We start from the raw sequence: 27827 nt of genomic DNA on the forward strand, positions 1-27827 counted from the left end.
CAAGAGTTTAAGGTGTCACGTAGTGAGGGTTTCATATGGTAAAAGGCAGCAGTACAGAGTATTTCAGGATAGAAACGTACTGATCACAGCCTGAAAGCTACAGTTCAGCAAGTTGTAGATGACGCATTTCCTTTGTATTTTAGGCAAAAAAATATATTTTTTTAATCTTTTACATTTGAAAAAGGAAAATGAGACAATGCAAAAGTTTGTGCACCCTTGGAGCTTTGTGTGCGCAGATAACTTTGACTGAGGTTTCAGACCCTAATTAACCTGTTAGGGTTATGGCTTGTTCACTATCATCGGTAGGAAAGGCCAGGTGATGCAAATTTCCCAGCTTTATAAAAACCCAGCCTCCTCTAACCTTGTGCCAAAACCCAGCAGCCATTGGTTTTTCTAAGCCGCTGTTAAGCACTTGGAAAATGGTGGCGGCCCACAAAGCAGGAGAAGGCTGTAAGAAGATCGCAAAGTGTTTTCATGTTGTCCTTTTCCCATTTCCAAATGTAATTAAGAAAAGGCTGTTACCAGGAACCCTGGAGGTCAAGATAAGTTCTGGAAGATCAAGCAAAATTTCAGTGAGAGCTGCTCGTAGGATTGCTAGGGAGGCAAATCATAAACCTGCTTGACTGCAAAAGACCTTCAGAAAGATTTAGTAGACTCTGGAGTTGTGGTATATTGTACTACTGTTCAGAGACACCTGCACAAATATGGCCTTCATGGAAGAGTCATCAGAAGAAAACCTCTCCTGTGTCCTCACCATAATATTCAGCATCAGAAGTATGAAAAATACTGTACCTAAACAAGCCTGATACATTGTGGAAACAAGTCCTGTGGACCGATGAGGGTAAAATAGATCTCTGGCCACAATGATCAAAGGTGTGTGTGGAGAGAAAAAAGGGCACAGAATTACAGGAGAAGAACATCTCTCCAACCATTAAGCATGGGGGGAATCAATCATGCCTTCCTCTCACTTTTCCTTCCCGTCGTTGTTGTGTGCTGTGTCATCCGCTGGACTCACTAGTGTCTGAGCATGACAGGGTACTACCAGGTACTAACAATGCAGGGTGCCCAAACTTTTGCATTGCCCCATTTTCCTTTTTAGAATTTTTAAAATGTAAAAGATATAAATATATATATTTTTGCTTAAAATACAAAGTAAATGTGTGAACTGTAACTTTAGCCCTTTTAGAGATCATTTCATCTTCAACTTGCTGAACTGCTTACAATAACAATAATATTATAATAATTTTTTTTTTTTTTTAATTCCCTGTGATCTCTGGAGGCGTATTTGGATTTTCCGCACCTGAGGAGCCTTGGACTATCCCTGACTTGGAATTCTGTTTTTTATAGTAGTGGTCATCACCTATCTTCTTTGTATTATTACTATATTTATGTACACTTCTTTTAATCATGGTATCTTTATAACATTTTTAGCACAATCTATATGTGTATATGTGTTCATATGTGTTTTTGCATATGTGCATTTATGTGCACAGTATTATAATTCAGTTAATGTGCAATATGTATTTTACTCTGTATTGTTATATGTGTTTTATCATGATTGCTATCGATGCACCAGCACTTTACACCTGAATATTTAATATTCTTTAGGTTAAATTTTGCACTTTCTCGTGCACCTTTTATTATGGCTTGAGTATGGCATTTGTATTTTAGTGTATGCATACGTGGATACACACATATTGCATATACATACCTACATTGTCAGTACAATCTTATATGAATACACAGGGTGTTTATTGGCTCCACCCGGTTATAGGCAGGGGTACGCTACACATTAGCATTTACTATTTATATGTTTAATGCATATCCCTTACGTTGGATGTTTATGTCACTCCTTGTCTTTCTTTTTTATTCATAGGTATGATGTCCTTTTGTGCACTTTTTTGTTCCACTCTTGTCACTCTTTCTTCATTATCACCTTTCCGGTCAGGTATGTGCACGTCCATATACAGGCTTTTCTTATTATGGTCCATCTGTGCGGTCGCCTCCTGTTCTATTCTCCCTCATGCTCTCAGTGCTGTGCGCTTCTCCTGGTCAGCGTGCGCTGGTTGCTGTGGAGACGCGTCCATACGGCGTCGCGTCTCTGGCTCCTCCCACTGGCGCGTCGGTGCGGGGCGCCCGAGAGTGACGTCGGACGCCGACTCTGCAGCTTCCGGCTAACGCAGGGCCTGGATCAGCGCCGCCATCATCTCTGGGAGCATGTGTATAAAAAGAGCTTTATCTTCATTCTTACACTAGCGCCCCCCGAGGAAGCAATATTTGCGAAACGCGCGTCGGGGCTCCTCTTCCCGCATACTGCCACAGGGTGGGACTCTGCGTGTGCCTACAACTTTTCTACTCCTTGTAAGTATAATACGGCCCTACTCATGTATCTCTATGGGATTCTTTGCGGTATATCTGCACACATGTGTTAAAGACTAACATAGGTATATGGGGTTCTTTTGCCACATATGTTTATGGGATTTTTTCCGGTATATTCGCACACATGTGTTGAGATTAATATAGATACATAGGGTTATTTTGCCACACTGTATTACGCTGAGGCACCTTATTTTTATCTGTCTGCTACTTACATGCACACTCCCTGTCCCTTGTACCTGCTCTCCACCTGTGAGAGAATATCTCATTGCTGCTAGACCACTTTTTGGATCTGTGTCACCATGAATACTTCATAGCATTATATTTATTTTCTTTTTATTCATTGGATACCTTGCTGTGGCACACCTCCTTCTTGTTCTTTCACTCTGTTATTTAGCAGGTTGTATTTGTATGCGGCACTAGTGTTGCCTCTCTTCTGTATTATTATTTTTTTCTTATTATTTTGTCTCTTTATTTATTTCATTTATACAATTTGCTTACTGATGTAATGGTTTTCAATAAAATTGTTATTTTTAGCTTTGATGTCCATTTTTCTTTTGGTTTATTGCTTACAATAACGGTAATTTTTACTTGGGGTGCACAAACTTTTACATGTCATTGAATATAGCGAACAGAGCAAAGTCCCCAGCAGCACAGAGTATTTCAGGAGATAGCCAATGACACAAGAAAGTAAAAGTGTTCATACCTGGAGAATCCAAACCCTCGATTATCGGTCTCTTGCTGCTCGCTGGGTGAGTGGAGCCTGTGCAGACGGTGCGGGTACCTGCGTGGTGGCGAGCACTGTGCCCGCTGGCTCCGGACCAGCGTCAGGTAATGGATTCTGAGGAAACAGAATTGATCGATTTTGTCAGGAGACGAAGCGTAAAACAGCCGAGGCCATAAATTACCCTCCGTGTCCGCGCCATAAAGGCGTCATAAATCACAAAACAAGCGAAGGCAAGATGGCAGCGACCCATTGAGAGCTGCACGTACCCATCCAGGGGGCACAATGGTGCCGGACCGCACCCAACACTGCAACTACAAGTCCAAGCATCAACCACTCCTGAAACGGAGATACAGGCTTACAGTGACTTACAAAAGTATTCACCCCCCCCCGGCTTTTATCTGTTTTGTTACATTACAACCTGTGTAAATATTTTTATAATCTGATTTGTGTGTGATGTATCAGCACTAAATACTGGTGAAGTGAGAAAAATATAGGCCTAAATTAAATGTATGGGATCAAATAACTAAACATTGGCAGGTGCATATGTATTCACCCTTTTGTGATGAAGCCCTTAAAATTTTCTGGTGCAAGCAATTCCCTTCATAAGTCCCATACGTAAAGACAGGATGTCCACCTGTGTGCAATCTAAGTGTCACACATCTGTCTGTATATAGACTTTACCTTTACTGAAAGGTCACAAAGGCTGCAACACCATTAGCAAGAGGCACCACTAACCAACACCACCATGAAGACCAAGCAGATCTCCAAACAACACCATGAAGACAAAGAAGATCTCCAAACCACACCATGAAGACCAAAGAGATCTCCAAACAACACCATGAAGATCTCAAAACAACACCATGAAGACCACAGAGATCTCCAAATAACACCACGAAGATGAAGAAGATCTCCAAATAACACCACGAAGATGCAGAAGATCTCCAAACAACAACACCATGAATACCAAGGAGATCTCCAATCACCACCACGAAGACCAAGGAGATCTCCAAACAACACCATGAAGACCAAGGTGATCTGCAAACACCACCACGAAGACCCAGGAGATCTTCAAACAACAACACGAAGACCAAGGAGATCTACTAACCACCATGAAGACCAAGGAGATCTCCAAACACCATCATTAAGACCCAGGAGATCTTCAAACAACATCATGAAGACCAAGGTGATCTGCAAACACCACCATGAAGACCCAAGAGATCTTCAAATAACACAAAGACCAAGGAGATCTCCCAACACCACCATGAAGACCAAGGAGATCTCCAAACAACACAATGAAGACCAAGGTGATTTGCAAACACCATGATGAAGACCCAGGAGATCTTCAAACAACAACATGAAGATCAAGGAGATCTAACACCACCACGAAGACCAAGGAGATCTCCAAACAATCCCATGAAGACCAAGGTGATCTGCAAACACCACCATGAAGACCAAGGAGATCTCCAAACAAGTCACGGACATAGTTGAGAAGTACAAGTCGAAGTTGGGTTATGAAAAATCTCCCAATCTCTGATGATCCCCCAGAGCACCATCAAATCCATTGTCATCAAATGGAAGGAACATGGAACCACAACAAACCTGCCAAGACAGGGCGCTCACCAAAACTCTCAGGCAAGGATGGCATTAGTCAGAAAGGCAGCACAGACACCAAGGGTAGCCCTGTAGGAGCTGCAGAGTTCCCAAGCTCAGACTGGAGCATCTCTCCATACAACCACAATAAGCCATACACTCCATAGAGGTGGCCTTTATGTAAGAGCGGGCAGAAAAAAAACTTTACTTACACACAAAAATTATAAGGTTTGTTTTGAGTTGATCAAAAGACATGTGGGAGACTCGAAAATGTATCGAGGAAGGTGCTGTGGTAAACGCCGTGTCTGGTGCCAAACTGTTGTGAATTCTGCTCTTGGGCTCCCTCCGGTGGTTATAAGTGGTAGCGCTGCTGTCTTTGGATCGCTGCATTCATCAGGTGTGTTCAGTTATCGCAATTCTGACTGGGCTATTTAGTCTTGCTTGACCCTTTAGTCAGTGCCAGTTGTCCATTGTTCCTGGAGGATTCACATCCCTGCCTGGTCTCTCCTGCTTTGCTGTTCATTTCAACAAAGATAAGTTCTGGCTTTGTTTTTTGCTGTCCACATGCTGTGGGCTTCATTGTTCAGTTCTTTTCATGTTTTTGTCTTGTACAGCTTGGTCTGCATAAGGATTTGTTCAGCCAAGCTGGTATCTCTGGAGATGCAGATATACCCTCCATATCTTTAGTTAGATGTGGAGATTTTGTATTTTCTGTGGTGGATATTTTCTAGTGTTTTAATACTGACCGCATAGTACTCTGTCCTATCCTTTCTATTTAGCTAGAGTGGCCTCCTTTGCTAAATCCTGATTTCAGTCTGCGTATGTTATTTCCCTCTCCTCTCACAGTCAATATTTGTGGGGGGCTGTCTATCCTTTGGGGATTTTCTCTGAGGCAAGATAGTTTTCCCTTTTCTATCTCTAGGGGTATTTAGTCCTCCGGCTGTGTCGAGATGTCTAGGGTGTGTTAGGTACATTCCACGGCTACTTCTAGTTGCGGTGTTAAGTTCAGGGTCTGCGGTCAGTACAGATACCACCTTCTCCAGAGTACGTCCCATGCTGCTCTTAGGCCACCAGATCATAACACCAAACCAACAGAGCTCATCACCCCAAGAACACCATGCCCACAGAGAAACATGGTGGTGGCAGCATCTTGCTGGGGGATGTTTTCAGCAGCAGGAACAGGATAAATGGTCCAAGTCAAGGGGAAGATGGATGGTGAGAAACACAGGGATATTCTTGAACAAAACCTGTTTCAGTCCATCAGTGATTTGAGACTGGGACGGAGATTCACCTTCCAACAAGTCAATGAACCAAAGCATACTGCTAAAGCAACACTCGAGAGGTGGAAGAGGAAACATGTAAATGTTCTGGAGCAGCCAAGTCACAGCCCGAACCTTCATCCAATGGAGAATCTGTGGTCAGACGTGAGGGTCGCTGTTCATCAAAGGAAACATCTAACCTGAAGGAGCTGGAGCAGTTTTACCTGGAGGAATGGGCAAAAATCCCAGTGGAAAACCTCGGAGACTTATCACAAGCGACTTACAGCTGTAATTGCTGCAAAAGGAGGCTCTACAAAGTACCGACTTCAGGGGGGTGAATAGTTATGCACAGTGAAGTTTTCAGTTATTTTGTCCTATTTGTTGTTTGCGTCACAATAAAAAGAAAACCAAATGTTCTCAGTTGTCGGCATGTTCTGTACATGAACTGATGCAAAACCTAAAAAAAAAAAAAAATCCAGGTTGTGAGGTATTAAAACACGGAAAATGCCAAGGGGTGAATACTTTCACAAGACATTATATATACACTGCAAGGAGGAATGTATGTGCCCCCCACATCCTCCTCCGGGGGCTTCTCTGTCCTCATCTACATCCATAGACTTTATTATGGAGAAAGTATGTGCCCCCACATCCTCCTCCGGGGGCTTCTCTGTCCTCATCTACATCCATAGACATTAATATGGAGAAAGTATGTGCCCCCCACATCCACCTCCGGGGGCTTCTCTGTCCTCATTTACCTCCATAGACATGTCTGTATGGTCCTTGTGCGCTGGGCACAGTCATGGGGGGCAGATAAGGGTCTCCCCCAAATTGTTCCCACAAAGCTGAAGCTACAATTGTCCACAATGTCCTGTGCTGAAGATGAAGATTTCCCATCACTGGAGCTGAGGGTCCGCGGACCCCCTGATAACAGCACATAGCATTATCCTCCTCCACCATCTGTACAGGGGGCACAATGCAGTCAGGGGGTAACGTCCTCCTGGAATCACCAAACCCAGACTCCTCCATCAGATGCAGAGAAGTGCGATCCATCACTGCACAGAACACGTCTCCTCCAGAGTCCAGTGGTGGCGGCTTTACACCGCTCCATCCGACGCTCAGCATTGTGCTTGGTGATGTACGGCTGCATGCAGCTGCTCGGCCATGAAGCTCCCAGCAGAGTGCAGGGTTTGTGCTGATACCAGAGGAGGTCTGGACTCGGCTGTTATGGGCTTTTCCGCCCTCAGCTGACATTATTCGATAACCTGTACATTCCCAGGAACCGATGAGATAAACCAGGAGAGTTTCGATCACGTTGCCGCAATGGTGGAGCTGTACGATAAATGTCAGCCATAGCCGCTTGGCACATTAATGGTCTGGTGGGGTCCAATGCACAGGATGCCCCCCGGCTTTGTACCGTGTCAGTGAGGATTCTCCCGTTTCGCGCTGTACCTTGTGCCTGTGACCGCTCCGCAGTGGGGGATGGGGATGTCACACATTTTATTTTAAGCTTTTCTGGGATTTTTCCGCTGTCCGCGTGAGCGACATAAACCATACAATGATAATTACACTCACCGATAATCTGATTTTCCAGAACCAATGATGATGCCGGGGAAGGAGCTGATTGGCCTATGGATAACAGGGGGGTCTTCTCCGGACCCCTGGGGGAAGCGCATACACGGCAGTTACTGTGTAATTACAGGGAACAGAATTACCATAAAACTCTACAACATTTTCTCCTCTTTTCTATGTGAAGAAAGAAAACACCCGGAGCTGAGAGCCGGACACGGAGAATTAGGAGGCCGCGTCCACGGCTCCAGAAAATCAAGTTACTGCTGAGAGTAATGAGCAGTTGTTGGTTCCCCCGTGACAGCACCAGAGAGGAGCAGGGCGTCCACACCGTCCAGGGGCCACATCACACTGTTCTCCAAAAGCCAAGCCCCCACGTGCCACCGATGGGAACTCACTTCTGCCCAATAGTAATGGTGAGATCCACGTGGAGCGAGCGGTCACAGAACAACAATAAGTGATGGAAGTCTCACTCCACCTAGGAAGGGGCCCTAAAGGGCCAGCGCCTCATATTACACCTGAGATCATCGCAGAATAAATCCTCGAGACCAATGAAGTTTTGTTCACTTTGTGCAGGAAGATCCGGTCCGGTTTAGTGATCGTCTACCAGAATTGTAGAAAAACAAGGTTCCACCAATATGACCTGTAGGCCCAACACTCCTGCTGAGGTCAGAGCCACGAGGATGGTCTCAAGAATAAGGACCCATATGGAAACCCGACACAAAGGTGCAGAGGGGGCATCAACCACTAGACTCAGTGCTTGGACCCATCACTCTACATCCCAAAGAAGCTTTTGGGAACCTCACCAGCCGAGGACAAGCTGCTGGTCTATTGTTAGACCCAAGTCCCCAAAGTTTGGACCTTTAACGCACAGGAGGACAGGTCCAAACTCTACAATATCCACAAAGAAATGTTCGGCACCTGTTCCTCCAAACCCTGGTGCAGATGGAGGCTCCTCACCAGCCGAGGACAAGCTGCTGGTCTATGGTTAGACCCAAGTCCCCAAAGCTTGGACCTTTAACACACAGGATGACAGGTCCAAACTCTACAGTATCCACAAAGAGATGTTCTGCACCTGTTCCTCCAAACCCTGGTGCAGATGGAGGCTCCTCACCAGCCGAGGACAAGCTGGTCTACGGTTAGACCCAAGTTGCCAAAGCTTGGACCTTTAACACACAGGAGGACATGTCCAAACTCTACAATATCCACAAAGATGTTCTGCACCTGTTCCTCCAAACCCTGGTGCAGATGGAGGCTCCTCACCAGCCGAGGACAAGCTGCTGGTCTATGGTTAGACCCAAGTCCCCAAAGCTTGGACCTTTAACGCACAGGAGGACAGGTCCAAACTCTACAATATCCACAAAGAAATGTTCGGCACCTGTTCTCCAAACCCTGGTGCAGATGGCGGCTCCTCATCAGCCAACGGAGGCTGAAAATTTGGGGGATGTAAAACTGGTCCTTTAGTTAAGAGATTCTAAGCTTCCGGAAGAATCCTGTGGTCTGACACTGAGAAGGGTCTAAGCCGAGTGGACCAGGCCGAGTCTGCGTGATCAGAAGAGCCGTCGCCCGATGTGAAGCGATGTGAAGCCAGAGACCAGTCCTTTCTGCAAACATTAGAATCTATTTCAGCCATCAATGGTCCTGATCTTCTGTGCCAGCCGGCTGAGGGGCGCCAGGAGTACCCTGAAGTATATGCGACCACCCATGAGCCGCCCCAACCGGATGGGCCGACGTGGGTAGTGATGTCCATGGGAGGGAGGGCTCCAAGCTCAGGGGTAGCACTGGGTCAGGGCAGATGTAGATATCCTCCGCTATTAGACCCTAACTGCGAGAATCTCCAACTGAGGACCCTCGTGTGACCCCACAGGTCTACAGGCAGGATGCCCACTAGAATAAAGGTCCTACCGTGATTGTGGGGTCTGGGGGGCACTTCTGTATGTGCGGCCAGGGTCTGGGGGGCACTTCTGTATGTGCGGCCAGGGTCTGGGGGGCACTTCTGTATGTGCGGCCAGGGTCTGGGGGGCACTTCTGTATGTGCGGCCAGGGTCTGGGGGGCACTTCTGTATGTGCGGCCAGGGTCTGGGGGGCACTTCTGTATGTGCGGCCAGGGTCTGGGGGGCACTTCTGTATGTGCGGCCAGGGTCTGGGGGGCACTTCTGTATGTGCGGCCAGGGTCTGGGGGGCACTTCTGTATGTGCGGCCAGGGTCTGGGGGGCACTTCTGTATGTGCGGCCAGGGTCTGGGGGGCACTTCTGTATGTGCGGCCAGGGTCTGGGGGGCACTTCTGTATGTGCGGCCAGGGTCTGGGGGGCACTTCTGTATGTGCGGCCATGGTCTGGGGGGCACTTCTGTATGTGCGGCCAGAGTCTGGGGGGCACTTCTGTATGTGCGGCCAGAGTCTGGGGGGCACTTCTGTATGTGCGGCCAGGGTCTGGGGGGCACTTCTGTATGTGCGGCCAGGGTCTGGGGGGCACTTCTGTATGTGCGGCCAGGGTCTGGGGGGCACTTCTGTATGTGCGGCCAGGGTCTGGGGGGCACTTCTGTATGTGCGGCCAGGGTCTGGGGGGCACTTCTGTATGTGCGGCCATGGTCTGGGGGGCACTTCTGTATGTGCGGCCAGAGTCTGGGGGGCACTTCTGTATGTGCGGCCAGAGTCTGGGGGGCACTTCTGTATGTGCGGCCATGGTCTGGGGGGCACTTCTGTATGTGCGGCCAGGGTCTGGGGGGCACTTCTGTATGTGCGGCCAGGGTCTCCTGATCCTTAAAAATGATCCGGCTCCATTATCAACCAGCACAGAAAATGCAGCTCTTATTAGGGGAGCAGTGAACGTCCGTTGGGGTCTCAGCGATTCGTTGTTTCAGCAGGAAGCCCCTGAGGCACAAACACATTACAATGCGGCAGTAATAATAGCGGCGCTGGCTGCCCGGCCCCCCGACCCACTGTCCTCGCAGGCCCTAAGAATCCTTCATCCAGACACAAATTGGGTTTTCTATTACTCCGGCCGGATCCGCAGCAGCCATCAATGAATCAGGTAATAAATACACAATGAGGTGAGATCTCTGCGGCGAAACACTGTCACAAATCTCCAGCAAAGGTGAAGGAAGGATCACAACCATCTCCGCACAAACCCTGAAACCGCTCATGAAATCACAAAGTGCTGAACTATTCTGCAAAGGATGATACAGCGCCCCCATCAGTGCAGGATATAAGGGGTACTGCACCCTGCTCTCTGTACAAGGTGATACAGCGCCCCCATCAGTGCAGGATATAAGGGGTACTGCACCCTGCCCTCTGTACAAGGTGATACAGCGCCCCCATCAGTGCAGGATATAAGGAGTACTGCACCCTGCTCTGTACAAGGTGATACAGCGCCCCCATCAGTGCAGGATATAAGGGGTACTGCACCCTGCTCTCTGTACAAGGTGATACAGCGCCCCCATCAGTGCAGGATATAAGGGGTACTGCACCCTGCTCTGTACAAGGTGATACAGCGCCCCCATCAGTGCAGGATATAAGGGGTACTGCACCCTGCTCTGTACAAGGTGATACAGCGCCCCCATCAGTGCAGGATATAAGGGGTACTGCACCCTGCTCTGTACAAGGTGATACAGCGCCCCCATCAGTGTAGGATATAAGGGGTACTGCACCCTGCTCTGTGTACAAGGTGATACAGCGCCCCCATCAGTGCAGGATATAAGGGGTACTGCACCCTGCACTCTGTGCAAGGTGATACAGCGCCCCCATCAGTGCAGGATATAAGGGGTACTGCACCCTGCTCTGTACAAGGTGATACAGCGCCCCCATCAGTGCAGGATATAAGGGGTACTGCACCCTGCTCTCTGTACAAGGTGATACAGCGTCCCCATCAGTGCAGGATATAAGGAGTACTGCACCCTGCCCTCTGTACAAGGTGATACAGCGCCCCCATCAGTGCAGGATATAAGGGGTACTGCACCCTACTCTGTGTACAAGGTGATACAGCGCCCCCATCAGTGCAGGATATAACGGGTACTGCACCCTGCCCTCTGTACAAGGTGATACAGCGCCCTCATCAGTGCAGGATATAAGGGGTACTGCACCCTGCACAAGGTGATACAGCGCCCCCATCAGTGCAGGATATAAGGGGTACTGCACCCTACTCTGTGTACAAGGTGATACAGCGCCCCCATCAGTGCAGGATATAAGGAGTACTGCACCCTGCTCTCTGTACAAGGTGATACAGCGCCCCCATCAGTGCAGGATATAAGGGGTACTGCACCCTGCCCTCTGTACAAGGTGATACAGCGCCCCCATCTGTGCAGGATATAAGGGGTACTGCACCCTGCTCTCTGTACAAGGTGATACAGCGCCCCCATCAGTGCAGGATATAAGGGGTACTGCACCCTACTCTGTGTACAAGGTGATACAGCGCCCCCATCAGTGCAGGATATAAGGGGTACTGCACCCTGCCCTCTGTACAAGGTGATACAGCGCCCTCATCAGTGCAGGATATAAGGGGTACTGCACCCTGCACAAGGTGATACAGCGCCCCCATCAGTGCAGGATATAAGGGGTACTGCACCCTACTCTGTGTACAAGGTGATACAGCGCCCCCATCAGTGCAGGATATAAGGAGTACTGCACCCTGCTCTCTGTACAAGGTGATACAGCGCCCCCATCAGTGCAGGATATAAGGGGTACTGCACCCTGCCCTCTGTACAAGGTGATACAGCGCCCCCATCTGTGCAGGATATAAGGGGTACTGCACCCTGCTCTCTGTACAAGGTGATACAGCGCCCCCATCAGTGCAGGATATAAGGGGTACTGCACCCTGCTCTGTACAAGGTGATACAGCGCCCCCATCAGTGCAGGATATAAGGGGTACTGCACCCTGCCCTCTGTACAAGGTGATACAGCGCCCCCATCAGTGCAGGATATAACGGGTACTGCACCCTGCTCTCTGTACAAGGTGATACAGCGCCCCCATCAGTGCAGGATATAAGGGGTACTGCACCCTGCTCTCTGTACAAGGTGATACAGCACTCCCATCAGTGCAGGATATAAGGGGTACTGCACCCTGCTCTCTGTACAAGGTGATACAGCGCCCCCATCAGTGCAGGATATAAGGGGTACTGCACCCTGCTCTGTGTACAAGGTGATACAGCGCCCCCATCAGTGCAGGATATAAGGGGTACTGCACCCTGCTCTGTGTACAAGGTGATACAGCGCCCCCATCAGTGCAGGATATAAGGAGTACTGCACCCTGCTCTGTGTACAAGGTGATACAACGCCCCCATCAGTGCAGGATATAAGGGGTACTGCACCCTGCTCTGTGTACAAGGTGATACAGCGCCCCCATCAGTGCAGGATATAAGGGGTACTGCACCCTGCCCTCTGTACAAGGTGATACAGCACCCCCATCAGTGCAGGATATAAGGGGTACTGCACCCTGCTCTCTGTACAAGGTGATACAGCGCCCCCATCAGTGCAGGATATAAGGGGTACTGCACCCTACTCTGTGTACAAGGTGATACAGCGCCCCCATCAGTGCAGGATATAAGGGGTACTGCACCCTGCTGTGTACAAGGTGATACAGCACCCCCATCAGTGCAGGATATAAGGGGTACTGCACCCTGCTCTCTGTACAAGGTGATACAGCGCACCCATCAGTGCAGGATATAAGGGGTACTGCACCCTGCCCTCTGTACAAGGTGATACAGCGCCCCCATCAGTGCAGGATATAAGGAGTACTGCACCCTGCCCTCTGTACAAGGTGATACAGCACCCCCATCAGTGCAGGATATAAGGGGTACTGCACCCTACTCTGTGTACAAGGTGATACAGCGCCCCCATCAGTGCAGGATATAAGGGGTACTGCACCCTACTCTGTGTACAAGGTGATACAGCGCCCCCATCAGTGCAGGATATAAGGGGTACTGCACCCTGCTCTCTGTACAAGGTGATACAGCGCCCCCATCAGTGCAGGATATAACGGGTACTGCACCCTGCTCTGTGTACAAGGTGATACAGCGCCCCCATCAGTGCAGGATATAAGGGGTACTGCACCCTACTCTGTGTACAAGGTGATACAGCGCCCCCATCAGTGCAGGATATAACGGGTACTGCACCCTGCTCTGTGTACAAGGTGATACAGCGCCCCCATCAGTGCAGGATATAAGGGGTACTGCACCCTACTCTGTGTACAAGGTGATACAGCGCCCCCATCAGTGCAGGATATAAGGGGTACTGCACCCTGCCCTCTGTACAAGGTGATACAGCACCCCCATCAGTGCAGGATATAACGGGTACTGCACCCTGCCCTCTGTACAAGGTGATACAGCACTCCCATCAGTGCAGGATATAACGGGTACTGCACCCTACTCTGTGTACAAGGTGATACAGCGCCCCCATCAGTGCAGGATATAAGGGGTACTGCACCCTGCTCTGTGTACAAGGTGATACAACGCCCCCATCAGTGCAGGATATAAGGGGTACTGCACCCTGCTCTCTGTACAAGGTGATACAGCGCCCCCATCAGTGCAGGATATAAGGGGTACTGCACCCTGCTCTCTGTACAAGGTGATACAGCGCCCCCATCAGTGCAGGATATAAGGGGTACTGCACCCTGCTCTCTGTACAAGGTGATACAGCGCCCCCATCAGTGCAGGATATAACGGGTACTGCACCCTGCCCTCTGTACAAGGTGATACAGCGCCCCCAACAGTGCAGGATATAAGGGGTACTGCACCCTACTCTGTGTACAAGGTGATACAGCGCCCCCATCAGTGCAGGATATAACGGGTACTGCACCCTGCTCTGTGTACAAGGTGATACAGCGCCCCCATCAGTGCAGGATATAAGGGGTACTGCACCCTACTCTGTGTACAAGGTGATACAGCGCCCCCATCAGTGCAGGATATAAGGGGTACTGCACCCTGCCCTCTGTACAAGGTGATACAGCACCCCCATCAGTGCAGGATATAACGGGTACTGCACCCTGCCCTCTGTACAAGGTGATATAGCGCCCCCATCAGTGCAGGATATAACGGGTACTGCACCCTGCTCTGTGTACAAGGTGATACAGCGCCCCCATCAGTGCAGGATATAAGGGGTACTGCACCCTACTCTGTGTACAAGGTGATACAGCGCCCCCATCAGTGCAGGATATAACGGGTACTGCACCCTGCTCTGTGTACAAGGTGATACAGCGCCCCCATCAGTGCAGGATATAAGGGGTACTGCACCCTGCCCTCTGTACAAGGTGATACAGCACCCCCATCAGTGCAGGATATAACGGGTACTGCACCCTGCTCTGTGTACAAGGTGATACAGCGCCCCCATCAGTGCAGGATATAACGGGTACTGCACCCTGCCCTCTGTACAAGGTGATACAGCGCCCCCATCAGTGCAGGATATAAGGGGTACTGCACCCTGCCCTCTGTACAAGGTGATACAGCGCCCCCATCAGTGCATGATATAAGGGGTACTGCACCCTACTCTCTGTACAAGGTGATACAGCGCCCCCATCAGTGCAGGATATAAGGGGTACTGCACCCTACTCTGTGTACAAGGTCATACAGCGCCCCCATCAGTGCAGGATATAAGGGGTACTGCACCCTGCTCTGTACAAGGTGATACAGCGCCCCCATCAGTGCAGGATATAAGGGGTACTGCACCCTGCTCTCTGTACAAGATGATACAGCGCCCCCATCAGTGTAGGATATAAGGGGTACTGCACCCTGCCCTCTGTACAAGGTGATACAGCGCCCCCATCAGTGCAGGATATAACGGGTACTGCACCCTGCTCTGTGTACAAGGTGATACAGCGCCCCCATCAGTGCAGGATATAAGGGGTACTGCACCCTGCTCTCTGTGTACAAGGTGATACAGCGCCCCCATCAGTGCAGGATATAAGGAGTACTGCACCCTGCCCTCTGTACAAGGTGATACAGCGCCCCCATCAGTGCAGGATATAAGGGGTACTGCACCCTGCTCTCTGTACAAGGTGATACAGCGCCCCCATCAGTGCAGGATATAACGGGTACTGCACCCTGCTCTGTGTACAAGGTGATACAGCGCCCCCATCAGTGCAGGATATAAGAGGTACTGCACCCTGCCCTCTGTACAAGGTGATACAGCGCCCCCATCAGTGCAGGATATAAGGGGTACTGCACCCTGCCCTCTGTACAAGGTGATACAGCGCCCCCATCAGTGCAGGATATAAGGAGTACTGCACCCTGCTCTGTACAAGGTGATACAGCGCCCCCATCAGTGCAGGATATAAGGGGTACTGCACCCTGCTCTGTACAAGGTGATACAGCGCCCCCATCAGTGCAGGATATAAGGAGTACTGCACCCTGCTCTCTGTACAAGGTGATACAGCGCCCCCATCAGTGCAGGATATAAGGGGTACTGCACCCTGCCCTCTGTACAAGGTGATACAGCGCCCCCATCAGTGCAGGATATAAGGGGTACTGCACCCTGCCCTCTGTACAAGGTGATACAGCGCCCCCCATCAGTGCAGGATATAAGGGGTACTGCACACTGCCCTCTGTACAAGGTGATACAGCGCCCCCATCAGTGTAGGATATAAGGGGTACTGCACCCTGCTCTCTGTACAAGGTGATACAGCGCCCCCATCAGTGCAGGATATAAGGAGTACTGCACCCTGCTCTCTGTACAAGGTCATACAGCGCCCCCCATCAGTGCATGATGATATAAGGGGTACTGCACCCTGCTGTCTGTACAAGGTGATACAGCGCCCCCATCAGTGCAGGATTTAAGGGGTACTGCACCGTACTCTGTGTACAAGGTGATACAGCGCCCCCATCAGTGCAGGATATAAGGGGTACTGCACCCTGCTGTCTGTACAAGGTGATACAGCGCCCCCATCAGTGCAGGATATAAGGGGTACTGCACCCTGCTGTCTGTACAAGGTGATACAGCGCCCCCATCAGTGCAGGATATAAGGGGTACTGCACCCTGCTGTCTGTACAAGGTGATACAGCGCCCCCATCAGTGCAGGATATAAGGGGTACTGCACCCTGCTGTCTGTACAAGGTGATACAGCGCCCCCATCAGTGCAGGATATAAGGGGTACTGCACCCTGCTCTGTGTACAAGGTGATACAGCGCCCCCATCAGTGCAGGATATAAGGGGTACTGCACCCTGCTGTCTGTACAAGGTGATACAGCGCCCCCATCAGTGCAGGATATAAGGGGTACTGCACCCTACTCTGTGTACAAGGTGATACAGCGCCCCCATCAGTGCAGGATATAAGGGGTACTGCACCCTGCTCTCTGTACAAGGTGATACAGCGCCCCCATCAGTGCAGGATATAAGGGGTACTGCACCCTGCTCTCTGTACAAGGTGATACAGCGCCCCCATCAGTGCAGGATATAAGGGGTACTGCACCCTGCTCTCTGTACAAGGTGATACAGCGCCCCCTGTTGTGATTCGGTTCGTGGGCTCCCCCGGTGGTCTCTTGTGGTACTGGTGTCCTGCAAGCTTTGCCTTCAGTTCACCTGTTCCTATCAGGATGTGGGAGTATCCTATTTAACCTTGCTCCTCAGTCATTCTAATGCTGGTCATCAATGTATCCAGAGTGATTCTGTTGCATGTTCCTGCTCCCAGTTTTCTGCTCAGCTAAGTTGGACACTTTAGTCCTTAAGTCTATTTTTGTATGTTTTGTCCAGTTTGCACTTATGTGAATCTCTGCAGCTGGAAGCTCTTGTTGGGCTGAAATTACCACTCCAGTGGCATGAGTTGTCACATGAGTTAAGGTAATTTCAGGATGGTGTTTTGAAGGGTTTTGCAGCTGACCGCGAAGTCCTCTGTTGTATCTTTCTGCTATTTAGTTAGCGGGCCTCTCTGTGCTAAATCTGCTTTCATACTACGTGTGTCTTTTCATCTGCTCTCACCGTTATTATATGTGGGGGGCTGCTATCTCCTGTGGGGACATTCTCTGGAGGCAAGCCAGGACTGTGTTTTCTTCTACCAGGGGTAGTTAGTTCTCCGGCTGGCGCGCGGCATCTAGAGACAACGCAGGAATGCCCCCTGGCTACTTCTAGTGTGGTGTGTAGGTTTAGCATCGCGGTCAGCTCTAGTTTCCATCACCCGAGAGCTTGTCCGTTTATTCTATGCTTCTGATGTTTCCTTGCCATTGGAAACCATAACAGTATGGCCAGCCCCAAAATGTTTAATCTATAGGCTGAAGCAGGAGAGAAAAGGAACTGTGTGAAACCTTTTTTTTCCTTCCTCTGAAGTTGCACTCCAGCTCTAATTGCAGTCTCCTGCTTTCCTCTCCTCTTAACCCCTGAATGGCTCAGACTTTATCTGTTGAAATATGGATCCCCAGAGTCTGGCTACCAATTTGTATAATCTTGCCTCTAAAGTTCAGAATATACAAGATTTTTTGTTACATGCTCCTCGGTCTGAACCTAAAATTCCTATACCGGAGTTTTTTTCTGGAGATCGATCTTGTTTTCTAAATTTTAAATACAATTGTAAATTGTTTCTTTCGCTGAGATCTCATTCTGCTGGAGATCCTGCCCAGCAAGTAAAAATTGTTATTTCTTTACTGCGGGGTGACCCCCAAAATTGGGCATTTTCATTGGCACCAGGGGATCCTGCGTTGCTCAATGTGGATGCGTTTTTTCTGGCTTTGGGGTTGCTTTATGAGGAACCAAATTTGGAGATTCAGGCTGAGAAAGCCCTAATAGCCCTCTCTCAGGGGCAAGATGAAGCCGAAATATATTGCCAAAAATTTCAAAAATGGTCTGTGCTTACTCAGTGGAATGAGTGCGCTCTGGCGGCAATTTTCAGAGAAGGTCTCTCTGATGCTGTAAAAGACGTCATGGTGGGGTTTCCTGCGCCTACGGGTCTGAATGAGTCCATGACAATGGCAATTCAGATTGATCGGCGTTTACGGGAACGCAAACCTGTGCACCAGTTGGCGGTGTCTTCTGAAGAGGCACCACAGAGTATGCAATGTGATAGCTTTCTGTCCAGAAGCGAACGACAGATTTATAGGCGCAAAAATCATTTGTGCTTCTATTGTGGAAATTCTACTCATGTTATATCAGCATGCTCTAAATGAACAAAGAAAGTTGATAAATCCTCTGCTATTGGCACTTTGCAGTCCAAGTTTATTTTGTCTGTAACTCTAATTTGTTCGTTATCTTCGATGGTTGCGGATGCGTATGTGGATTCTGGCGCCGCTTTGAGTCTTATGGATTGGTCCTTTGCCAGGCGCTGTGGGTTTGATCTAGAGCCTCTGGAAGTTCCTATACCTTTAAAGGGTATTGATTCTACACCATTGGCTAGTAATAAACCACAATACTGGACACAAGTGACTATGCGTATGACTCCAGACCATCAAGAGGTGATTCGCTTCCTTGTACTGTATAATCTACATGATGTGTTGGTGCTGGGATTGCCATGGTTGCAAACTCATAACCCAGTCCTTGACTGGAAAACAAGGTCTGTACTAAGCTGGGGATGTCAGGGAAATCATGGGGACACATCTTTGGTCTCCATTGCTTCATCTATTCCCTCTGAAATTCCTGAGTTTTTGTCTGATTATCGTGAGGTTTTTGAGGAATCTACTCTTATTTCTCTTCCTCCTCACAGAGATTGCGATTGCGCCATAGATTTGATCCCTGGCAGTAAATTTCCTAAGGGTCGTCTATTCAATCTGTCTGTACCTGAACATGCTGCCATGCGAGAGTATATTAGGGAGTCCTTGGAAAAGGGACATATTCGTCCTTCTTCGTCTCCTCTTGGAGCGGGGTTCTTTTTCGTAGCTAAAAGTGATGGTTCTTTGAGACCTTGTATTGATTATAGACTCTTGAATAAGATCACAGTCAAGTATCAGTATCCTTTGCCATTGCTGACAGATTTATTTGCTCGCATTGAGGGGGCGAAGTGGTTCTCTAAGATTGATCTTCGCGGTGCGTATAATTTGGTGCGAATTAAGCAGGGGGATGAGTGGAAAACCGCATTTAATACGCCCGAGGGCCATTTTGAGTATTTGGTGATGCCTTTTGGTCTGTCAAATGCCCCTTCGGTCTTTCAGTCTTTTATGCACAATATTTTCCGTGAATATCTGGATAAATTTATGATTGTGTATCTGGACGATATCTTGATTTTTTCGGATGACTGGGAATCTCATGTTCAACAAGTTAGGAGGGTTTTTCAGGTTTTGCGGACCAATTCTCTGTTTGTTAAAGGTTCAAAGTGTGTTTTTGGGGTTCAGAAGATTTCTTTTTTGGGGTACATTTTTTCCCCCTCTTCTATTGAGATGGATCCTGTGAAGGTTCGGGCTATTTGTGACTGGACGCAACCGACTTCTCTTAAGGGCCTTCAGAAATTTTTGGGCTTTGCTAACTTTTATCGTCGATTCATAACTGGTTTTTCTAGCGTTGTCAGGCCTTTGACTGATTTGACTAAGAAGGGTGCTGATGTTGCAGATTGGTCTCCTGCTGCTGTGGAGGCCTTTCGGGAGCTTAAGCGCCGTTTTTCTTCTGCTCCGGTGTTGTGCCAGCCTGATGTTTCTCTTCCTTTTCAGGTGGAAGTTGATGCTTCCGAGATCGGAGCGGGGGCGGTTTTGTCGCAGAAAAGTTCAGATTGTTCAGTGATGAGACCTTGTGCGTTCTTTTCTCGAAAATTTTCGCCCGCCGAGCGAAATTATGACGTCGGTAATCGGGAGCTTTTGGCGATGAAGTGGGCATTCGAGGAGTGGCGTCATTGGCTTGAGGGTGCTAAACATCAGGTGGTGGTCTTGACTGATCACAAAAATTTGATTTATCTTGAGTCGGCCAGACGTCTGAATCCTAGACAGGCGCGCTGGTCGTTGTTTTTCTCCCGGTTTAATTTTGTGGTTTCGTATCTGCCAGGTACTAAGAATGTGAAGGCGGATGCCCTTTCTAGGAGTTTTGAACCTGATTCCCCTGGTGATTCTAAACCTACGGGTATACTTAAGGATGGGGTGATATTGTCTGCTGTCTTCCCAGACCTGCGACGTGCTTTACAAGAGTTTCAGGCGGATCGGCCTGATCGTTGTCCGCCTGGTAGATTGTTTGTGCCGGATGAGTGGACCAATAGAGTCATCTCGGAGGTTCATTCTTCTGCGTTGGCAGGTCATCCGGGAATTTTTGGTACCAGAGATTTGGTGGCTAGGTCCTTCTGGTGGCCTTCCCTGTCTCGGGACGTGCGTACTTTTGTGCAGTCTTGCGATGTTTGTGCTCGGGCCAAGCCTTGTTGTTCTCGGGCTAGTGGGTTGTTGTTGCCCTTGCCTGTTCCTAAGAGGCCTTGGACACACATCTCTATGGATTTTATTTCTGATCTCCCTGTTTCTCAGAAGATGTCCGTCATTTGGGTGGTGTGTGACCGCTTTTCTAAGATGGTTCATTTGGTGCCCTTGCCCAAGCTGCCTTCCTCATCTGAGTTGGTGCCCCTGTTTTTTCAGAATGTGGTTCGGCTGCATGGTATTCCGGAGAATATCGTTTCCGACAGGGGATCCCAGTTTGTGTCCAGATTTTGGCGGGCGTTTTGTGCCAGGATGGGCATTGATTTGTCTTTTTCATCTGCATTTCATCCCCAGACAAATGGCCAGACGGAACGTACTAATCAGACCTTGGAGACTTATTTGAGGTGTTTCGTGTCTGTTGATCAGGATGACTGGGTCTCCTTTTTGCCGTTGGCTGAGTTTGCCCTTAATAATCGGGCCAGTTCTGCCACTTTGGTCTCCCCTTTCTTTTGCAATTCAGGGTTCCATCCTCGTTTTTCATCTGGTCAGGTGGAGTCTTCGGATTGTCCTGGAGTGGATACCATGGTGGATAGGTTGCATCGTATTTGGGGGCAGGTGGTGGACAATTTGGAGTTGTCCCAGGAGAGGACTCAACGTTTTGCTAATCGCCATCGTCGTGTTGGTCCTCGTCTTCGTGTTGGGGACTTGGTGTGGTTGTCCTCCCGTTTTGTCCCTATGAGGGTCTCTTCTCCTAAGTTTAAGCCTCGGTTCATCGGTCCTTATAAGATTTTGGAAATTCTTAACCCTGTGTCTTTTCGTTTGGACCTCCCGGCATCTTTTGCTATCCATAATGTCTTCCATCGGTCATTATTGCGGAGGTATGAGGTACCACTTGTGCCTTCTGTTGAGCCTCCTGCTCCTGTGCTGGTTGAGGGTGAATTGGAGTACGTGGTGGAGAAAATCTTGGACTCCCGTGTTTCCAGACGGAGACTTCAATATCTGGTGAAATGGAAGGGCTACGGTCAAGAGGATAATTCTTGGGTTACAGCTTCTGATGTTCATGCTTCTGATTTGGTCCGTGCCTTTCATAGGGCTCATCCAGATCGCCCTGGTGGTTCTTGTGAGGGTTCGGTGCCCCCTCCTTAAGGGGGGGGTACTGTTGTGATTCGGTTCGTGGGTTCCCCCGGTGGTCTCTTGTGGTACTGGTGTCCTGCAAGCTTTGCCTTCAGTTCACCTGTTCCTATCAGGATGTGGGAGTATCCTATTTAACCTTGCTCCTCAGTCATTCTAATGCTGGCCATCAATGTATCCAGAGTGATTCTGTTGCATGTTCCTGCTCCCAGTTTTCTGCTCAGCTAAGTTGGACACTTTAGTCCTTAAGTCTATTTTTGTATGTTTTGTCCAGTTTGCACTTATGTGAATCTCTGCAGCTGGAAGCTCTTGTTGGGCTGAAATTACCACTCCAGTGGCATGAGTTGTCACATGAGTTAAGGTAATTTCAGGATGGTGTTTTGAAGGGTTTTGCAGCTGACCGCGAAGTCCTCTGTTGTATCTTTCTGCTATTTAGTTAGCGGGCCTCTCTGTGCTAAATCTGCTTTCATACTACGTGTGTCTTTTCATCTGCTCTCACCGTTATTATATGTGGGGGGCTGCTATCTCCTGTGGGGACATTCTCTGGAGGCAAGCCAGGACTGTGTTTTCTTCTACCAGGGGTAGTTAGTTCTCCGGCTGGCGCGCGGCATCTAGAGACAACGCAGGAATGCCCCCTGGCTACTTCTAGTGTGGTGTGTAGGTTTAGCATCGCGGTCAGCTCTAGTTTCCATCACCCGAGAGCTTGTCCGTTTATTCTATGCTTCTGATGTTTCCTTGCCATTGGAAACCATAACAGCCCCCATCAGTGCAGGATATAAGGGGTACTGCACCCTACTCTGTGTACAAGGTGATACAGCGCCCCCATCAGTGCAGGATATAAGGGGTACTGCACCCTGCTCTGTGTACAAGGTGATACAGCGCCCCCATCAGTGCAGGATATAAGGAGTACTGCACCCTGCTCTCTGTACAAGGTGATACAGCGCCCCCATCAGTGCAGGATATAAGGAGTACTGCACCCTGCTCTGTACAAGGTGATACAGCGCCCCCATCAGTGCAGGATATAAGGGGTACTACACCCTGCTCTGTGTACAAGGTGATACAGCGCCCCCATCAGTGCAGGATATAAGAGGTACTGCACCCTACTCTCTGTACAAGGTGATACAGCGCCCCCATCAGTGCAGGACATAAGGGGTACTGCACCCTGCCCTCTGTACAAGGTGATACAGCGCCCCCATCAGTGCAGGATATAACGGGTACTGCACCCTGCCCTGTGTACAAGGTGATACAGCGCCCCCATCAGTGCATGATATAAGGGTACTGCACCCTGCTGTGTACAAGGTGATACAGCGCCCCCATCAGTGCAGGATATAAGGGGTACTGCATCCTGCTCTCTGTACAAGGTGATACAGCGCCCCCATCAGTGCAGAATATAAGGGGTACTGCATCCTGCTCTCTGTACAAGGTGATACAGCGCCCCCATCAGTGCAGGATATAAGGGGTACTGCACCCTACTCTGTGTACAAGGTGATACAGCGCCCCCATCAGTGCAGGATATAAGGAGTACTGCACCCTGCTCTCTGTACAAGGTGATACAGCGCCCCCATCAGTGCAGGATATAAGGGGTACTGCACCCTGCTCTGTGTACAAGGTGATACAGCGCCCCCATCAGTGCAGGATATAAGGGGTACTGCACCCTGCTCTCTGTACAAGGTGATACAGCGCCCCCATCAGTGTAGGATATAAGGGGTACTGCACCCTGCTCTCTGCACAAGGTGATACAGCGCACCCATCAGTGCAGGATATAAGGGGTACTGCACCCTGCTCTCTGTACAAGGTGATACAGCGCCCCCATCAGTGCAGGATATAAGGGGTACTGCACCCTGCTCTGTACAAGGTGATACAGCGCCCCCATCAGTGCAGGATATAAGGGGTACTGCACCCTGCTCTGTGTACAAGGTGATACAGCGCCCCCATCAGTGCAGGATATAAGGGGTACTGCACCCTGCTCTCTGTACAAGGTGATACAGCGCCCCCATCAGTGCAGGATATAAGGGGTACTGCACCCTGCTCTCTGTACAAGGTGATACAGCGCCCCCATCAGTGCAGGATATAAGGGGTACTGCACCCTGCTCTCTGTACAAGGTGATACAGCGCCCCCATCAGTGCAGGATATAACGGGTACTGCACCCTGCCCTCTGTACAAGGTGATACAGCGCCCCCATCAGTGTAGGATATAAGGGGTACTGCACCCTACTCTCTGTACAAGGTGATACAGCGCCCCCATCAGTGCAGGATATAACGGGTACTGCACCCTGCTCTCTGTGCAAGGTGATACAGCGCCCCCATCAGTGCAGGATATAACGGGTACTGCACCCTGCTCTCTGTACAAGGTGATACAGCGCCCCCATCAGTGCAGGATATAAGGGGTACTGCACCCTGCTGTGTACAAGGTGATACAGCACCCCCATCAGTGCAGGATATAAGGGGTACTGCACCCTGCTCTGTGTACAAGGTGATACAACGCCCCCATCAGTGCAGGATATAAGGGGTACTGCACCCTGCCCTGTGTACAAGGTGATACAGCGCCCCCATCAGTGCATGATATAAGGGTACTGCACCCTGCTGTGTACAAGGTGATACAGCGCCCCCATCAGTGCAGGATATAAGGGGTACTGCATCCTGCTCTCTGTACAAGGTGATACAGCGCCCCCATCAGTGCAGAATATAAGGGGTACTGCATCCTGCTCTCTGTACAAGGTGATACAGCGCCCCCATCAGTGCAGGATATAAGGAGTACTGCACCCTGCTCTCTGTACAAGGTGATACAGCGCCCCCATCAGTGCAGGATATAAGGGGTACTGCACCCTGCTCTGTGTACAAGATGATACAGCGCCCCCATCAGTGCAGGATATAAGGGGTACTGCACCCTGCTCTCTGTACAAGGTGATACAGCGCCCCCATCAGTGTAGGATATAAGGGGTACTGCACCCTGCTCTCTGCACAAGGTGATACAGCGCACCCATCAGTGCAGGATATAAGGGGTACTGCACCCTGCTCTCTGTACAAGGTGATACAGCGCCCCCATCAGTGCAGGATATAAGGGGTACTGCACCCTGCTCTGTACAAGGTGATACAGCGCCCCCATCAGTGCAGGATATAAGGGGTACTGCACCCTGCTCTGTGTACAAGGTGATACAGCGCCCCCATCAGTGCAGGATATAAGGGGTACTGCACCCTGCTCTCTGTACAAGGTGATACAGCGCCCCCATCAGTGCAGGATATAAGGGGTACTGCACCCTGCTCTCTGTACAAGGTGATACAGCGCCCCCATCAGTGCAGGATATAAGGGGTACTGCACCCTGCTCTCTGTACAAGGTGATACAGCGCCCCCATCAGTGCAGGATATAACGGGTACTGCACCCTGCCCTCTGTACAAGGTGATACAGCGCCCCCATCAGTGTAGGATATAAGGGGTACTGCACCCTACTCTCTGTACAAGGTGATACAGCGCCCCCATCAGTGCAGGATATAACGGGTACTGCACCCTGCTCTCTGTGCAAGGTGATACAGCGCCCCCATCAGTGCAGGATATAAGGGGTACTGCACCCTGCTGTGTACAAGGTGATACAGCACCCCCATCAGTGCAGGATATAAGGGGTACTGCACCCTGCTCTGTGTACAAGGTGATACAACGCCCCCATCAGTGCAGGATATAAGGGGTACTGCACCCTGCTCTGTGTACAAGGTGATACAGCGCCCCCATCAGTGCAGGATATAAGGGGTACTGCACCCTGCTCTCTGTACAAGGTGATACAGCACTCCCATCAGTGCAGGATATAAGGGGTACTGCACCCTGCTCTGTACAAGGTGATACAGCGCCCCCATCAGTGCAGGATATAAGGGGTACTGCACCCTGCTCTGTGTACAAGGTGATACAGCGCCCCCATCAGTGCAGGATATAAGGGGTACTGCACCCTGCTCTGTGTACAAGGTGATACAGCGCCCCCATCAGTGCAGGATATAAGGGGTACTGCACCCTGCTCTGTGTACAAGGTGATACAGCACCCCCATCAGTGCAGGATATAAGGGGTACTGCACCCTGCTCTGTGTACAAGGTGATACAGCGCCCCCATCAGTGCAGGATATAAGGGGTACTGCACCCTGCTCTGTGTACAAGGTGATACAGCGCCCCCATCAGTGCAGGATATAACGGGTACTGCACCCTGCCCTCTGTACAAGGTGATACAGCGCCCCCATCAGTGCAGGATATAAGGGGTACTGCACCCTACTCTCTGTACAAGGTGATACAGCGCCCCCATCAGTGCAGGATATAAGGGGTACTGCACCCTGCTCTCTGTACAAGGTGATACAGCGCCCCCATCAGTGCAGGATATAAGGGGTACTGCACCCTGCTCTGTGTACAAGGTGATACAGCACCCCCATCAGTGCAGGATATAAGGGGTACTGCACCCTGCCCTCTGTACAAGGTGATACAGCGCCCCCATCAGTGCAGGATATAACGGGTACTGCACCCTGCTCTGTGTACAAGGTGATACAGCGCCCCCATCAGTGCAGGATATAAGGAGTACTGCACCCTGCCCTCTGTACAAGGTGATACAGCACTCCCATCAGTGCAGGATATAACAGGTACTGCACCCTGCTCTCTGTACAAGGTGATACAGCGCCCCCATCAGTGCAGGATATAAGGAGTACTGCACCCTGCCCTCTGTACAAGGTGATACAGCACTCCCATCAGTGCAGGATATAACAGGTACTGCACCCTGCTCTCTGTACAAGGTGATACAGCGCCCCCATCAGTGCAGGATATAAGGGGTACTGCACCCTGCTCTCTGTACAAGGTGATACAGCGCCCCCATCAGTGCAGGATATAAGGGGTACTGCACCCTGCTCTCTGTACAAGGTGATACAGCACCCCCATCAGTGCAGGATATAAGGGGTACTGCACCCTGCCCTCTGTACAAGGTGGTACAGCGCCCCCATCAGTGCAGGATATAAGGGGTACTGCACCCTGCTCTCTGTACAAGGTGGTACAGCGCCCCCATCAGTGCAGGATATAAGGGGTACTGCACCCTGCTCTGTGTACAAGGTGATACAGCGCCCCCATCAGTGCAGGATATAACGGGTACTGCACCCTGCTCTCTGTACAAGGTGATATAGCGCCCCCATCAGTGCAGGATATAAGGGGTACTGCACCCTGCTCTCTGTACAAGGGGGGAGTACTTTTTATGTATACACAGCCATTGAAGTTGACAACAGACTCTTCATATTTGTTGCTGGACTGATGGCGCAGATGCAGACTCCCGGTAAGTGTGGCCCACCAGTACTGCCCACCACACTTCTCCCGGCGGTGTTTCTGGTCCGTGCCCCCGCCATCACTCCTGGCAGCCGCCATCACGGCTCCATCTGTGTTAGTGTTTTGGATGAATATGAAGAGACAATTTTGTTTTGAAATCTGATTTATAACGAGGAGACTTCGTCCTGTCCTGTAACAATCAATCACGGCCGCAGCCCCGCCGCTCGTCTCTGCGCCAATTCATTTACAGAAGATTTATTGTCTCAAAAGCATCAAACTTGGCAAAAAACGGCAGCGTCAGCGAGTGTCGAGATCCAGAGGAGGAAAGTTCTGCCCGAGCCGAAAACTGGAAATCAAGTCTGGAGGAACCGAGCCCCTAACAAAGCGTCAGGGAAAGTAATGGGCAAGACCCGCAGCGCCCCAGACCATAGGTCGACCAACGCAGCCGGCACTATGGGTGCACCACATGTCGGTATTATATAGTCATGGCCGAAAGTGTTGGCACCCTTGAATTTGTTCCAGAAAATTAAGTATTTTCTCCCATTACATTTCCCCATGTTTTGTTCTACCCAGGATTATATCCTTTGTGTATTGGAACACTTCAGAACTCTCCAGCACTTTGTTTCCATCCATTTCCGGGGGCTTCTTGACGTATGTTTGGGGTCATCATGGC

The 27827-nt window shown here is 49.9% G+C and overlaps 1 protein-coding gene across 1 annotated transcript in view; it reads right to left on the bottom strand.

The window, feature by feature from the left end:
* Positions 1-3084: 3084 nt before the first annotated feature.
* HSPBAP1 (HSPB1 associated protein 1) overlaps positions 3085-27827 on the bottom strand; it is an 86690-nt gene continuing 61947 nt past the window's right edge. Inside the window, exon 9 of the mRNA XM_077275249.1 lies at positions 3085-3217. Within this exon, the coding sequence (XP_077131364.1) occupies positions 3204-3217 (14 nt within the window). The 3' untranslated portion in view covers positions 3085-3203. The remainder of the gene's footprint in view (positions 3218-27827) is intronic.

Source organism: Ranitomeya variabilis, chromosome 7, assembly GCF_051348905.1.
Source record: "Ranitomeya variabilis isolate aRanVar5 chromosome 7, aRanVar5.hap1, whole genome shotgun sequence".
Classification (NCBI taxonomy): Eukaryota; Metazoa; Chordata; class Amphibia; order Anura; family Dendrobatidae; genus Ranitomeya; species Ranitomeya variabilis.